We start from the raw sequence: 16,648 nt of genomic DNA on the forward strand, positions 1-16,648 counted from the left end.
CCAAGGAAGTACATCTATGCATTTTTCCCACATATCGTATGTTATACTGTTTTTGTAACTTAAAATGTATAATGGAAGTGAATGGTCATGCATAGACACATCGTAGATGACTGACGTCATGGATTGGACACCCGGCCTGGTGGAGATAAAATGCGCTCCGCCTCTCTAGTTTGTGAATAAATTCCGGTGATAGATTTATAGCTGGGAGGTTATCCATCATACCATAACGACCCAAACAACTGATTGATTCTGATGTACACAGAAAATTAAGATGACAGAAATAATTGGGTCCTTATGGAAAGAATGTGAATATACTGTACACATCACCAATATGTAAGGATGAAAATAAATAAATGTCACTGATTACATGTTCTTTACTTTGAGGTGTGTCCTATTTACAACTTAGCAGCAACATCTAAAATAAAGACAGCAATCTAACATAATATATTGCTGTCCGGCAGAAACCAGCAAACTCCATTTTGACGCTTTTGCATTTCTATTCCATAAATCAGGGCCATAGAACACCCTTTACATCTGTGTGTTGGTAAAATATTGAATATTGAATATAATATTGAACCAATGAAAAGCATTAAAAAGCGCTTCTGACAAAACCAGCTAACTCCATTGGATCCTCAAACTTTCTGCTAACTCCACCAGAGTTAGCTGGTTTTGCTGACTCCAGGCTCCACCCCCTTTTGACCTCCAACCTCATTGTGAGCTTGGAGGTCCATTCAGCTGTTCTTATCAATGATAAAACCTCAGCAAAACCTCCTAACTCCACTTTTTTCATTTCCTGAAAACTGAACATGTTGTTCTGGTTCCTGCCGGACAGCAAAGATATCCTATTACAACATAATTAATTAATAAAATACTAATACAGGCTAAAAAGAAAAATGCCAAAAGCAAATGTAAAAGGGACATTACAAAGTGCAGTAAACATGAGAGAACTCACATTCATCTAATATCAATCTCCTTAAACAACATTAAATTCAGTCTCACATGAAGTATCCGGGTGTTGAGTAGAGCAGATAAGGGTTGAGTTTATGTTCTGCTGAAACAAAAGTGGCATTCTCGTGGGCCTGGCGTCTGTAATAACGCCTCAAGGCAGGGCTTCCTGGGTGACACTGGCGCATGTGGAGGAAATACTCGTCGGGGCGATTAGAGGTAAAGCCACAGTCCTCGCAGACAAAGATCTTGGAGCGTCGCTGGCGATAGGCGTACTGTTGCTGGACGCCGTGAATCTTCCTCATATGCGACTCCAAAGAGCAGCGCTGTGTGAAGGCCTTATCGCACAGCTCACACCTGTATGGACGGATACCTGCAGAAGCAGAAAATTGGTTTAGTCCAGTGCTTCTCAAACTTTTCGTCTGTCAAGGACCCCCAAATTGATATATGTTTGGCCGCGGACCCCCCATCTAAAAATGTTTTGTGCCTGGGATCTCCAGAAGCAAAGATTTGAGTTAAAAAAATATATATACAGTATATGGTTAAAAGTATTGTGATGCTATATTAACTAATTTTGCTGGGGTCCCCAGACCCTACTTTGAGAACCAATGGTTGAGTCAGTGTGTATGTGTGTCAGAATCAGAATCAGGTTTATTGTCACATCACAGGTTTACAAGGTAAAAAAGTGTCTAATGTCCATGCATTCTGCTTCTAGGAATAAGAGAGATACTTTGCATATCTGAAATCCAGGAGCAGGAACAAGCTTATGATATGTAAACCACCTGGAAAGCATTATTCACTAATACAGTACAGGCTGTTGAGTATAATATTATACGATTCAACACTGACATTACATAATACATGAAAAAAGAATAAAGGCACTGCCACTGGAGCAACTCTGACAGTTGGAGACTTGTTTTTCCCAGAGTGCAAGAAAAAGATGACACCGTTTCAACGTCAATACATCTTCGTCAGGTCAAGGCGTGACGAAGATGTATTGACATTGAAACTAAAATAAAGAAAGAAGAGGCTCCAACTGTCCGAGTTGCTTCAGTGCCTTTTATTCTTTTTGCTATACTGTATGCACCGAACCAGCCTGAACTTAGCCCTGGACCTCCTTTGTTCATTACATAATACATGTGTGGTAGTAAATCCGGGTGTGTCCCTCACCTGTATGTGTACGCATATGCCTCTTAAGGTCAAACGTGTCGTTAAACCCCTTGCCACAGAACCTGCAAGGGTGTCTCTTGACGATGCTGTGGCACTTGAGGTGTCGTGTCAACATGCGCTGCAGGGGGAACACTTTATGGCACACCGAACACAGGAAGTCCCCCGAGCCAGAGGACGAGCGTGGGCGGGACTAGATGGGAAAGAGACAGTAGTGGGTGTTTTAAAAGTGCTCACTTAAAAGCAATGAAACACACTGTTATTATACGTAGTAAAAAAAAGAGAAAAAAAAGAAACAAAATCAGAACTATTTATAAGTAAAAAATGAAAAGCTTCATTTAATGTCTTTTTTAATTTGGAGCAACAGACATAGGTGGAGCATTTTATGTATCCATGTTTTAAAGATGCATTTTTATTTGTAAACTGAAACATAAATGTTAGTCAGATTAGCTTAACACATTTTTTGATCAGGTATACGTTTAGCAAGCAACTGATTTTTTTTTTCTCCAGAAAAGCGAGAGCAGAAGTCAGCCCACACAAACAACATTTCACAAACATACCTTAGCTCGTGTTGCAAGTGCTAGTGCATTAGGGTGGTAAAAGTGGCCCTGAGGCAGCATGGTGGGCCAGTCCAGGCTTGTTTCTGCCGCTGATCCTCCTGGTCCTGACGGTGGCTCTGGACCTTCAAGCCCCGGTGTCGCCACAGACTCTAAGGCAATCAATGGCTGAGTGAGAGAGGCAGGCTTCGGAGCACCAGTGTTGATGAGGATCTGCTCATTGGCTTTCCATGAAAAGAATAAAAGGAAACAATTTAAATGGTTTAATATATTGGAAGATTTTTGGTTGATAATCTAAATGAATTTACTTTATTCAGAATCGCAAGGCAAATGGTAAAAACTGGACATTGCTTCACTCTGATCATCTCACCTATTGTATTATCTTCTTTCCATTCAGTGTGCTCTGGCTCTTTCCACCGCCACGCTCCACAAGTTGCCTGCTTCTTTTTAACAAGGAAAGACCGTGGCATCCTTCCTCCCAGTTACACTTCTTCCTTCCGATTATATTTCCTCTGATCTGATCGGAGTCACTGATGTGCTCGATTGCTCCACCACTTTTACTTTGTGATCAGCTTAAAAAGGACCGGCTCTAGATATTACCTTCCCTCGAGCTCAACCACATCCAAAGTTCAACTTCCAACCGACCTACAGGTAACCCAACAAAATCACTGTGCTCATTTACATAACACTCTCTGCGATGAGTGGCGAAGACATGGATTTCGGGGGAGGATGGTTGGTGTTTTGACTGGTGCACACCTGTGCTGACTGTGTGTGCATGTGCCTCTTTAACTGGTCCCCCACTGGTTTTGCATGTCAGGCATTGAGAATCCGGGGTCCTGCGCATTCAAGTGGCCCTCGGGCATGCAAATTCGGGCTCCGGGCCAAGCCCTGGTCTCAGACAAAGGGCACGGTCTGAGTAACAGGAGCATACACAGAGGAGCCACAATCTTAACTGCTAGGTAAATCAGCCATTTCGTTTTTTTTCACCCCCTGTTGTTTTAATTGTTTTGTGGGTTTAAGGAGCTTCAGAAAATGCAGACAAAAGCCATTCAAACGCATTGAAAAGATGTCAAGCGTATGCTTTTTACTCAGTTGACTGTGTTGTCTGAGTAATGGCATTCACCCTCCTCGTGGATTGTTACCACACACCCCATTCTGCTTTTAAGAGTAGACAATCTAAATATTTCAGGTGCAATGACGTACATATAACTGTCAAATGTCCAGGAGTTGTTAATGGGTTTAACGTTTATCAGACTGTATCTCTTTTAAATATGAAATAAACTGATAAAGCCCTAATCCTTGTATTTGATCAAAGTATGCTCAATACATTGTCTGAAAACAAAAGAGGAAAAAGTGCTGTTGAAGAATCAAACGTTAAAGCTGTCCACCTTGTCAGTTTGTCTAATGATCTGCGTGGCAAGCGAGAGAGCGTGCATGTGAGTGAGGGAAAGACGTGCTGCATGTGTCTTATTTCACTGGATTCTGCATGGCAAATGCAGCTGCTCCCGGCAACTAAACCCCATCATGCAAATACCAACAGAGGTCACTCCAAGAACGCCAACGCATCAGACAAATTATACACTACCATGCCCTGCCTTAATGCACCTATTGCACTTAGTGATTTATGTAATGTACGCAGCATTTACTGAATGCCATTGATTTGTGTAATGTGTCCGCTGCCTTGTTTTTGAGATTATTGTACAGATTGTTTTCTGTTGCTGTTCTGTGTGTGTGTGTGTGTGTGTGTGTGTGTGTGTGTGTGTGTGTGTGTGTGTGTGTGTGTGTGTGTGTGTGTGTGTGTGTGTGTGTGTGTGTGTGTGTGTGTGTGCATTATATAATAATGTTAGATATTTGATGTTGAAATTGTATTGTATTGGTATTCGAGCTGTGCTAAAAAATATATGTTATTGATACCCAATATATCGTATTGTCATGCTTGCCGATAGGCATAATAGTACAGCTACAGAGGCTACTGTATCGTGACGCAGTTTTGAAAATAATTAATATCACCACTGGTGCCACATAGTACAAATGTGTCTCATCTCTGAGACTCGACATGACCTTGGTGCAGCATTATTGTTCGCAACAAAAGACAAAATAATACAAGAGAACAGGCTTTAAGTTAAAAAGAGACTAGTTAAATTGCATTTTTTAATAGGAACTCTGTGATTAGAAGCATACTATTTTATTTTACTTTAAAGATTGAGGGCCTGAATTTTAAGTGTTTTCATTTGGGCAATACTCAAGGCTTTGCCTTTGCCGTTATACAGAATAATAAAGAGCTCTTGTAGTGAATTCTGTACGATCGTTCGGCAATATCCAGCCCAGTATTCCCCAAAATCTCTCAATAATAGATAGATTAACATTGGCAATGTAAGCATTACTACTGACAGGAGACTGTTGACTGTACTGTGTCATGCTGCTGTCCGGAGCTGCGCTCTAACTGTATGCAAAGTTCCATCCCTCTGCTGCAGCAGCATGGAAATCAAATGGTAAAAAGGCAGATCCTTGGCAATTTGCACACAGATACAGAGAAGGGCCAAATCAGCTCTTAGTACTCTCATCAAAAACAGCCAACAGAATGGCCCACTTATCCCACTGAGGAGTAGGCTGTGCTTGCTGATACAGGCATCGATACAGACTACAGAGGTATCGATACGATGCAGAGGCTACTGTATCGATACAATTACTGGAAATTCTGTGTATGATGCAGTTAAAAAATTAAAAAAAAACATCACCTATGGCACCACATAACATTTTAATTCTCAAACATTTTAATTTGAAGGCCCCCCAGTTTGGCATACGTTAGGCCACGGACCCCCATTTGATACAAACATTATTTTTTATCCTCAGTGCATTTAACTCAGAGAGTGTACAAATGGAACCATTTGTCCACTCTAAGAGTTACAGAGCCATAAGGGTACATTTGGTTCCGAATAATCAAAAACTTTGCTGGGGACCCCTTGGGTCCTGGGGGTCCCTGGACCTGACAACTACTGTCTTAAATGAACAAGGCTTCCTCGCAGTGTAACTTTTGGCAGCTAATTTAGTTTTACTCTTTTAGACAAAAGAGTTTTAGTCACACTTTAGTCATTTCTAACTCAAAAGGTTTTAGTCCAGTTCTTGTCATTAGTTTTAGTAAGAATTAAATAAAAGGACTTTAAACCAATTCAATTAGCTCAGTGTGGGTATTGGATTTAAGATATGACGGTATTGTCATAAACTATATCACATTTTGAATTTGAAGATTAAAATCATGGGATAACACAACACTACTAGCCTATTATATATACACATCATCATGTGTTACAACATTTTCACACAAAAAAACACTTGACTGGGTACCCTGCACTTTTAGCCATAATTATAATGTACCTACTATACCATACTGTACTGTTTTGTTTTGGATACAACACAGATTTCCTTGTGACGTCACCGTCAATACGGAAGACAGACGTACTGCGCACCGCACACAATACAGTCCGTACTTGGAGGAACAAACAGTATAGCAACCGTTTTTATATGGAGCAACAGGTCTGAAAAGCTACATTTACCCCATTTGTTTAACTCATGGGTCAATCTGTGACAGAAAAAAAGAAAGAAAGAAAAAAAGAAATAAAGAATGAATGAATGAATAAATAATGGCCATGAGGAATAGGCCTATAGAGGAGGTGTTGCCACCAAGCCAGTCATGAACCAATATCAGCCACCCTGTCACAGATCACAACCTTCAACAACAGCCACAACATAGCAGACATACTGTGTATCCACATCAGTCTTCTATTCCAAATGAACATTTAGAATTGATGGCTGTTACGTCAAAGCCCAAAATCTCAAACTCACACATAGGATAATTGAAGTGACCATGAGCCACATACACACATACTGTTCCCTTTCACAATTCACTACCTTACACGGCAGACACAACGCAACATACAAACTGTAGCTGATGTGTGCTCATGTCAATTCCAGAGCCAGAAACAGTCACTGATCATGTTGGGCCATTGGGTCTCAAGATGACAGCAATGGTACAGCTTGAATCACATTAGTATACACACAGCATACAGCACAAGCAGCAGTGCAGCAGCACACAAAAAAAAGGTTCCTACCTTGAGCCGTCTTCTACTTGATTATACGGTCAGCTGTCTGCTCAAGCTCCCCGCATAGGCCAGGCCTCACTTCTTCATAGATGTTTTGAAGCAGCCAACCCCAGTACGCAGTCGATTCAACAGGGTCCATTGCCGGTATGGCAGGTCTTCTCCTTTGATGCCGTCTCCTGGGTCCCAGAGGTAGCGGTGACAACGTTTGAGCCCAGCTGACTCCCACTCCCCCTTGCAGGATGCCGCCATCAATGCCTTTGTAGACAGGTCCTTAGTGATAGAACTGAGCATCTATTATGCTGCCTTGTTGTATGGGTGGCGGCACTTGAGTCTGTTTGGAGGCAACGCTGTCGTAGAGGTTTCAAGCAGGATATGCCAGTCATGTTTCTTGGCTTTCCTTGCTAGTGCAAGGGTAGTAGCCTCTCGTCGGAGGGCGGCCGGGGCAATTCCTGTTGGAATGGCAGGTAGAACACAAGGGTGGGCAACCAGTTATGATCTGGAGAGCGTTGTTAATGGCAGTATCAACCTTTTTGGCATATGGGCTTCTACACCAGGCTGGGGCACAGCAAAGATCAGGGCTTGCGTGGAGATTCGTAGTAATTGCTCAGCTCTTGTACCTGTGTACATGGTTCCTATGGTCCGGAGTAGGTTGGGAGGAACACCATAAGCCTTGAGTGTCTGAAAGAAAGAAAGAAAGACATTGAAGTGATAAACAGTGAAAGACATTGAAGTAGCGGGCCAAACCTCTACGCCACCGCCACCAACCAATATGCCCATAAATGGGCATTCCAATATATGGGCATATACTGATTACATCAGGGATCTCCATATATGGGCATAAAAGGGACAAGGACGGACAGATACAGAGATCTCCAGATATGGGCACAAAAGGAACACAGACAGAGAGGTACAACAGGTACTCTGACAACCCCCGACTCTATTGACTCAGACACATTGGTCTGATCTGTGGTGCGACGTAGGTAATTAATTCATTTTGAGGAGTGTTTGGGTTCTATTACTCTTCTTCCAGTGAAAAATTACATCAAATGACTATTAACTGAAAAAGTTACATGGTGAAACATCACTTCAACCCAGGTAGCATAGTCAACTTTCTTATTTCATTTTCATGGTTAGATTATTAGAATCCCACACTCCCCCCTTAGTGGAGTAGGCAGGCCTGACACAAGTATAGCAAAGTGTAATGCATTGTTTTAAATAATTCTCAAAAACGCATTCTTCTTTTTAGAACATATTTGTTTCAATTTGTGGACAGTGAAACATATTCATTTACAAACTAAGATAAACAACAGTGTCATTCACTTCTCTAATCAGTACAGGTCAAAGGTGATTTCTTTAGCTTGCATTGTATTTCAAGTTAACATAATAAACATACCATCTTACTCAGGGCCGGCCGGATTAACCCTTTGTGGTGCCCGGGGCTACAACCCTGTTCAGCCGTGCATTAAGCCAGGCCTGATCTTACTTGATAAAATAACTTTAGCTTGTGTGCTTACGTTACAATGAAATTCGGAATGACATGTCTTAGTTCTACTGGATCTCTTCTCCACTAGTCCATCCCTAACTCTCTGTACATATAGTGTTTTATATTTGTGATGATGAAGGGATGTTTAACAACATGAACCATAGCCTTTTCTGTGAACAACATTTGGTGAAAATGGTAGATCTACAAGCTCACGACTTGTAATTCTCTGGTATTGCAAAAAACTCATGTATTTCTCTTTTATTTCCAGTGTTTTAGACTATATTGTTTCAGATTTGTTAAGCTGGTACAAACACAAATGTGGGGGGGGGGAGGGGGAGGGTTGGGTGTGTGAGTGCATGTAGGCTTTTTTTTAAATAAGATTTTCTGTAAAAAGGGGGGATTACATTACATTAGTCATTTAGCAGACGCTTTTATCCAGAGCGACTTACAATAAGTGCATTCAACATAGGTAGGGAACGAAAACTGGTAATCACCAGAAGTCTTAAGTGCATTTACTGCAAAAACAAGCAACCAAGAGTATACCTAGCGCTAAGGTAAAAGTGCAATATATCAGCTACCCATTTCCTTAAACAGAAGAGACAAAATAGCAAAATCAAATGAGCAGGAGCTAAAACAAATAAGTGTATCGACTAAACAAGATCCAATAAACAATACAACAATAGAAAACAAGCATTCGTACAGCTAGTTAACAACAAGTAGGGCAGGCAGAGAGGAAGGGTAGTGTTTCCTGAAGAGAATCACAATGAAGAGGATCACAATGGTCAGTGTAATCCAATACCTGTTCAGAGAGTCTGTGGTTGAATTCTATGTTTTGCCATGAATTTAAATATTAAGTTAAACTTACTTGAAATCACACAATCTGATCTTACTGAAAGGTCTATATATCAGTGTGTCCCAAACTTTTTAGCTTGAGCCCCAACAGAAAAAGTTGATGTCTCCCTGAGACCCAAACCAGTGAAGATAGCCGATATACAATGGTTGTAGATCATCTATTTTTACTTTGTCTTAATTATTCTTTTCTTCTTTACAATTTAGAAAATGTAGGAAACGATAAAAGGGGATATTTACTCACAACCCATAAAAATGGGTCCTGACCCCACACTGCTGTGCGCTGTATACTGTATATTGCCTTATTTAGGCTGCGTCAACGGGTCTCCCTGGGTCCCAAAACAGTGTAGATAGCCGATCTACAATATCACAACGTGTCATATCGCGACACGTTTTGAGGTTGTATTTTTACTTTGTCTTAAGTTTTTTTTTTTTTGGTAGAATTTATTTTATTTTTAATATATATTTATTTGTTTTAGGCTTTTCTGCCTTTCTGCCTTTATTGATAGTTAAGTGTAAATGGACAGGAAAGAGGGAGAGAGAAACGGGGAGATAAACGCAGCAAAGGTCGTCGGGAACGGGACTCGAACACGCTGTCAGGCTATTAGAGCCTAGGTGCCCGGACCGCTAGGCTTTATATTTTTACTTAAGCATTTTCTTCTTTTTTTGGGGGGTCCTGACCCCACAATACTGTATACCGTATAATGCCTTATTTATTCTGCGTCGCACGACAGTGTCACACACCGGAAACAGTAGTGGGATTCAGGAGCTTCCCAAAATATTCTCTGCAGCGGTTCGACAATAAAATGCCAATGAGGGATAGAACCAACAAAGACAGCAGAACCACGGAAACTATAAGACCAACAGTGGGGGGGCTGTAGTCGATACACTGCCATGGTCCTCTTGTAGATTCTGTTGCTGACCTGCTCTATGGAGTCACAGGTGTACAAGCCAGCATGTGTAATAGCTACGCCCATACGAGACCGCCTTGGTGGGCTGTCCAACACTAATTCTGTCAATGTATATATGTGACTGCTTGTCTTTCTGACTGACAGATACAGATATCTCCATATATGGGCATATCAGCCTGCCCATATATGGGCATATATTGATGACATCAGGGATCTGATGTATATGGGCATAAAAGGACAAGGACTGACAGATACAGAGATGTCCATATATGGGCAAAAAAAGGGACTCTCCATATATGAGCATAAAAGGGACAAGGACTGATACAGAGATCTCCATATATGGGCATATCAGCATGACCATATATTGGCATATACTGACGACATCATGCAGGCATATCCATATATGGGTATAAAAGGGACAAGGACTGACTTATACAGAGAGCTCCATACAGTATATGGGCATATCAGTCAGATTGCCAGTGCAACGTAGGTGTGAGGGCCGCGGCCTGAACTCTAGTTAATCTAGTTAGGTGTAAATTGTGTAATAATTACTGCCATAACTTAGAACTGGCACTGCACTTACAAAATAACATGATAATGCCTAGATTGAGCAGAGTAGGCCTATTTATATGACAAGGATTGTAAAATCATGCTTCTTCCAGCTCAGACGAGTCCTCCTTTATGTGCTCACTGAAGGAGGAGGATATTTGACAATAAATACGATACACGTTTTCGTTTTCTGACAGAACTTTCAAATGGATATGAAACCAGAGGACACTAGCTGAGTCAGCTAAGCTAACTCCAAGTCGCAGCAATTCATTATTGGGTGAGTAGCCTACAAACAGAGCACTACAACTTATAATGCTGCTGCAATGAGTCACAGACGCAGGATATAGGAGTGACTACTATGGCTGTGTATGAATACATGAAATGTATGTTTATCACAGCCATTCTATGGCTAATAGGACCCATGCATACAGCACCTTCAAGCACCTTAATGGTCAGTTAATTTCAGTTTCAAATGTCAAACAACACACGCGCGCGCGCACGCACACACACACACATTAACTCACCTGGAGAATAAACACAGTTTGAAAGGGAACACCAATGCAGTTTGTCATAACTGTCACAGAAAGTCACAGATGTGATGTGACTCGGCAGTTCACTCCCTGCAAACTCTACTGAACTTCCATGAGGTGTAACGTTTACATTACAAGTTGTTTATTTCACTATTTTACCTCCAAATATAATGGAGCTTCAGCTTGTAATGGAGAGGACGCTTCTCTGTCTGTTTACAGCAGGTGTGGGGGGAAGGGGGCGGGGTAACCGGAGGATTTTAAAGAGCCGCTTGAAGCCTGCTTAGGGAGTGTCTATCAATAACCTGCATTCACAGAGTGTCTACTTTTAGGGAGGATCTGACAATGAAATATTATTCAGTGTCTCAATTTACTCTTCTTTTTCTATTACTATTTTGCCCTTTTGGATGTTGCCCCAGATGTTAAGCAAGCACACTATAGCTTAACGAATTGCAACTAAGAGAAAGACTTTGTTTGAATTATATAATGTTTGTTCAATTGTACTAAACAAAGAAAATACAGACAAAATAAGCCATCACACTATAGGCAAGTCAATGGACCTTATATAATGTTGTATATGTATATGTATGTGTGTATGTGTATATGTATATGTATATGTATACAGTATGTATATGTATATGTATGTATATATAGGAGGGTGTGGACTGTGGAGTGAAGGGCAGCAATTCGGGACTCCTGAGTTGGTGTTGGCTAGTCCGCACTCTTGCATTGCATCGAGGGGACTATATGTGGTTGAACCTGACACGTGCTAACACTCTGCAGTCTGCACCTTAATCTCATGTACAACGCGCTAATATTTTATTATTCTTGCACCTTAATCCATATATCATGTACAGTATATCTGTTGATATGCTCACGCATCTGTGTACATATGTAGATACTTTTTTTAAAATGGGAATAAGAAATACAAAAACACCCACTGTTTTACACCTGTATGTGAGTGTGACTATAAAGTTGATTCTGTCTCTGAGGGGATGTTTAACAACATGAACCCTAGCGTCCCTATTCTGTGGCCAACATTCGGAGAAAATAGTAGATCTACAGTACAAGCTCACGAGTCACAACATGTATTTCTCTGGTATTGGATTAAACTCATGTATTTTTCTTTTATTTCCAGTTTTTTAGACTATTGTTTCAGATTTGTTAAGCTGGTACAAACACTAATAAGAGAATGTAATGTGAAAGTGGGAGGGCTGGGTGTGTGAGAGCATGTTTTTTTTTGTTTTCATACATGTTTCTGTAAAAAAGGGGATTACAATGGTTAGTATAATCCAATACCTTTTCAGATAGTCTGTGGTTGAATTCTAGGGATCCATACAGAAAGGTCTAACCATATACCAGTGGTTCCCAAACTTTTTAGCTTGAGAGCCTAAAGAGAAATTGTCTCCCTGGGACCCAAACCAGTGAAGATAGCCGATCTACAATATCACGTGTCACATCGCAACGCGTTGTGGGGATGTATGTCTGTAGATTACTGTCTTAAATTATTATTATTTTTGTTTATAGAATTTATTTAACTTCAAAAACTATTATTCATGCAATTCTCTATTTATTATTATGTTTTTTGACGAAACATTTAATTCCTTTTTTTCTTTTTACAATTTAGAAAATGTAGGAAATGAAAAAAGGGCATATTTACTTGTGACCCATGAAAATGGGTCTGCGGCCCAAAAATAGGTCCTGACCCCACACTGCTGTGCTGTATACTGTATAATATTATTTATGCTGCGTCGTACGACTGTCACACACCGGAAACAGTAGTGGGAGTTGTGAGCTTCCCAAAATATTCTCTGCAGAAAATGTGGTACATTACAATGCCAATGAGGAATAGAACCAGCAAATACAGCAGAACAATGGCAACTGTAAGACCAGTGTGGGGCTGTAGTCGATACACTGCCATGGTCCTCTTGTAGATTCTGTTGTTGACCTGCTCTGTGGAGTCACAGGTGTACAAGCCAGCATCTGATTCTGAGGTGTGTAGAATGACGAGGTGCCCATTGTAGATGTTGTATTTGCTGTCGGAGTGAAGTGTTTGGTCTGACAAATGCCAGTGGACCTGCGCCAAGTTGGAGTCTGGCTGGCAAGGTAGAAGAATATTGTTCCCTGGAACCAGGGTGACGTCTTCAGCTGCTACTACTGGCTCTTCAGGATGAGGACATTGTGAAATGTCCCCCTTCTTTAGACTCTGAATGCCAGTGTCAGAAGAAGACAAGCTGGAGACTTGGCGGCAGAGGTCAGAGGTGGAGTCCCAAGCACAGTAAGGGTCTCTGGCCAGGACACAGTCCACACAGGACTCATAGCGACTGCAGTCACTGACTGGCATCTGAACAGCACCAAACTCTGATCCTGCATACAGCTGGCCCTTGCTGGAAGAGAGGCGTAGAGTCTGAACAGGATTAGGGTCTTCATATAGCTGAATCTCTTCAATAATGAACATCTCCCCAGCGTAGTTTACAGCCTTCTGAATGTAGCCGTTTTCAGTGCCGATGAACATAACTGGGTATCTCTCTCCATCTAGTGCCAACACAGTATCCACTACAATTCGAGTCATCAAGGGCCCCTTTTTCACCACCAGCGGACCCCCTGTGAGTGGCCGAACAGTCTCATCCAAGATGGGCTTTTCCCGGATGAACTGCTGGGATTTCACATTTTTAGGGTCCAATGAGCGTTTGGTGCAAGATCCTGGTCTGTTCGTGACATGCTGATTTGGCACAGCAACCGGGTCCCTCACCCACCTTTCCTGTGATGTTTCAAGCGTGACAGGCTTCTTAAAAGGTCCTTCATTGAACACCTTTTCAACGTCAGACACGCTGTATGCACATACTGCAGACATGTTTGATGAGCTCGGCTGAGGTGTAAAGACGGCATAGAAGACACTCTTTTCCCAGTTGTGGTGTTTAAGCAGGAACACATCCTGGACAAGGGAGGGCAGGCTGCTGGCCTCTACAGAGCAGTCGAGGGGAGCTTTCAGGAACGATGTCCATCTGTTCTGCAAGATCATTTCTCCTCCCATATCCCCTTTGCAGACACGAGCCACTCTTGACACCACGATTTTGCTGTCGAAGACATATTCCACAGAATTCTCTGTGAAGAACAAGTAGACCTTATCATCATCACCTTCACCGTCACTACTGGCATCGCCTTCACTTTGGTCCATGTAGATGAATTTGGGATCATTGAGCCAAGAGTGCTTAACCTCAGTTTTCAAAGCAGGCGTGCTGAACCTACTAAAACGGTATTCAGTGCCCAAGAAGTTGGTTGCTGTAGCAGAATACAGGACATTTCCAACCATGAGGGAGGAGGAACTATGGGTAGGATTGTAGGGACACTTCTCTTTACCCTCCTCCAGCTCTTTCTCCAGACTAAACTTTCCATTAGAATAGGTCATGTGACCGCATTTGGGATTGAAAGCATTTGTCCCGCAGACATACATTCTGGTGTCATCCAGTGTGTGCAGGATCCGAATGTAGTTACGGCATTCCACCTCACGATCTCGTCCCTTGGCCGCACACTCATTCCGTTTATCTTCGGTAACTGGCCAATATTCCGCAGCCTTCTTGTCAGTGATGTCGTCGATATTCAGGGCGTAGATTGCATCTCTGGCCCCAAGAAGCAGCAGACCCAAATCCTCTCTCATGAGCATGGTGGTGTAGTTCCAAACGCCATCCTCTCTGAACATCTTCAGCTCGTTGTGGTAGGCCACAGTCTTTCGTGGAATGCTGTCCTGACTGTTGAATCCGCTACAGGGCAGGGGGAGAAGGAATCCACAAAGAATGCACAAGGCATAGAGAATGCTGAAGGAAAACCGGAGAGACATGGCTTAGTGTAAAATGATAAGAAATGTATCTCTTCTTGTCTCTCGCTTTGGCTTTGTCCCTATCTCTGTATCAGTACGTCTCTCTGTATCTCTCTTGGTCATCAATAATCAAATGTATTCAACCTATAAGCCCTTTTATACGTTTGTCTGACATCACACTCTGGTCTGGTCTGGTCTGACATCAGCAGACCTGGTCTGACATCACACACAACACAAACCGTTGCCGTGCATGCTCTTCACGCTCATGTCACCATGACTCAGCTATAACCATATAAGGAGTTCCCAATGCAGCTATGCCCAAATATGGAGTGTGTTGTCTAACCTCAATGTGTCGTCATAGCATCAGGCGCAAACAAATCAGTCAGCTCCATACATTAGGCACTAAAGGGGGCATGCCTATATATGGGCATTTACTGATGACTCCGTATATGGGCATAAAAGGGACAAGGACAGACAGATACAGAGATCTCCATATATGGGTATATCAGTTAGATCGGCTGTGCGACGAAGGTGTGAGGGCCGCGTTGCTGCCCGAACCGCTAATACTTTGAAAGGGAAATAGACAGATTGACAGATAGAATGGATACTTTGACAACGGGTCACAAGAGGTACATAGATTATCACGATAACAGTCCGACTGATCAACTTTAAAGGTGGCAGTCGGAGGGCAGGGGGGTGGGGTCAGAGAGAAAGAGGGAGGGAGAGAGGGAGGAGAGAGAGGGGGGCGGAGGGGGGAGAGAGAAACCCGACCAGGCCGGTGCGCTGTCCTAGTTATCTCTAAATCCACGGATCTGTCTATACATGCACAGAATCCCGAGAACCAATCAACTTCAGACATGGCTTTTATATCGACGAGGACTGAATGGAGTACATTGCCGAGTGGGAAGTCGGTTGACCAGATAAATCCACAAATCTCTGCAACTGTTCTGTCTGTCTGTTTGTCTGTGTCCCTTTTATGCCCATATATGGAGATCCTTGATATCATCGATACAACAACATAGACTGACCACCGCAGTCCGTCACTATGCCTCAGACATATTAGTGATGACATCAGGGATCTCCATATGGGCATATAGGTGGGTGTGAGAGCCTCGTAACGGCCCGAAACTCTCTAGTGTATGCATATGTGGAGATCTGGTTGTCCAGGACCGTCGATGTAACCATATGGGCATATACTGATGACATCATGATCAGGTCTTTCTGTATGGGCATCAAAGGAACAAGGACAGACAGATACAGAGATCTCCATATATGGGCATAAAAGGGACACAAGCACAGACAGACAGACAGACAGACAGATACAGAGATCTCCATATATGGGCATACAAGGGACACAGACAGACAGGTACAGGCGTGGGGCATGCATTTCCAACTTTCATTGTTGCCAACTTGCATTGTTCGAGTAGGCTGACAAATATGATAAGAAACACTGCTTATTCTTCTTCTTTCTTCCACAGCGGATCACCTGTTTCCTTCCGGTTCTGTTTTCTGCGTCTTCCTCTCCTGCCACATGCATGCCCTCTCTCACCTCATCCACAAACCTCCTCTTTGGTCTCTTCTCTTGCCTGGCAGCTCCATCTGCAGCATCCGTCTCCCAATGTACTCCTCATCCCTCCTTTGCATATGGCCACACCATCTCAATCTCGCCTCTCTTGCTTTATTATCAAAACCTTCTAAGGTAGTCAGTGCAATATGTAGTGCAAAACCGTATAACATAATTGC

General features: G+C 42.4%; 2 protein-coding genes across 2 annotated transcripts; both read right to left on the reverse strand.

Moving 5' to 3' along the window:
• Positions 1–935: 935 nt before the first annotated feature.
• Positions 936–3,221, reverse strand: LOC311057134 (putative transcription factor Ovo-like 1). The gene is made up of 4 exons (XM_084074074.1): positions 3,040–3,221; positions 2,673–2,893; positions 2,116–2,305; positions 936–1,318 (listed from the first exon to the last, which is right to left on the reverse strand). The coding sequence occupies exons 1-4, from the start codon at positions 3,137–3,139 to the stop codon at positions 996–998; spliced, it is 834 nt and encodes a 277-aa protein (XP_083930200.1). The 5' UTR covers positions 3,140–3,221; the 3' UTR covers positions 936–995.
• Positions 3,222–7,063: 3,842 nt separating this feature from the next.
• Positions 7,064–16,549, reverse strand: LOC311057268 (semaphorin-4E-like; the record flags this gene model as incomplete). The annotated part of the gene is made up of 5 exons (XM_084074218.1): positions 7,064–7,218; positions 7,387–7,447; positions 12,923–14,849; positions 15,068–15,121; positions 16,455–16,549. 5 exons carry the CDS (start codon positions 16,547–16,549, stop codon positions 7,064–7,066), a joined length of 2,292 nt encoding a protein of 763 aa, XP_083930344.1.
• Between the last annotated feature and the right edge of the window lie 99 nt (positions 16,550–16,648).

Source organism: Gymnoscopelus microlampas (assembly GCF_963454915.1).
Source record: "Gymnoscopelus microlampas genome assembly, chromosome: 12".
Lineage (NCBI taxonomy): Eukaryota > Metazoa > Chordata > Actinopteri > Myctophiformes > Myctophidae > Gymnoscopelus > Gymnoscopelus microlampas.

Excerpts from the sequence above, each read along its gene's own strand:
- LOC311057134 (XM_084074074.1), bottom strand. The coding sequence starts at position 3,139 with ATGCCACGGTCTTTCCTTGTTAAAAAGAAGCAGGCAACTTGTGGAGCG. Across the intron at positions 2,894-3,039 it reads GAAAGAAGATAATACAATAG|CCAATGAGCAGATCCTCATC; the intron begins GTGAGATGATCA and ends TTTCATGGAAAG. Across the intron at positions 2,306-2,672 it reads CACTTGCAACACGAGCTAAG|TCCCGCCCACGCTCGTCCTC; the intron begins GTATGTTTGTGA and ends TTTCCCATCTAG.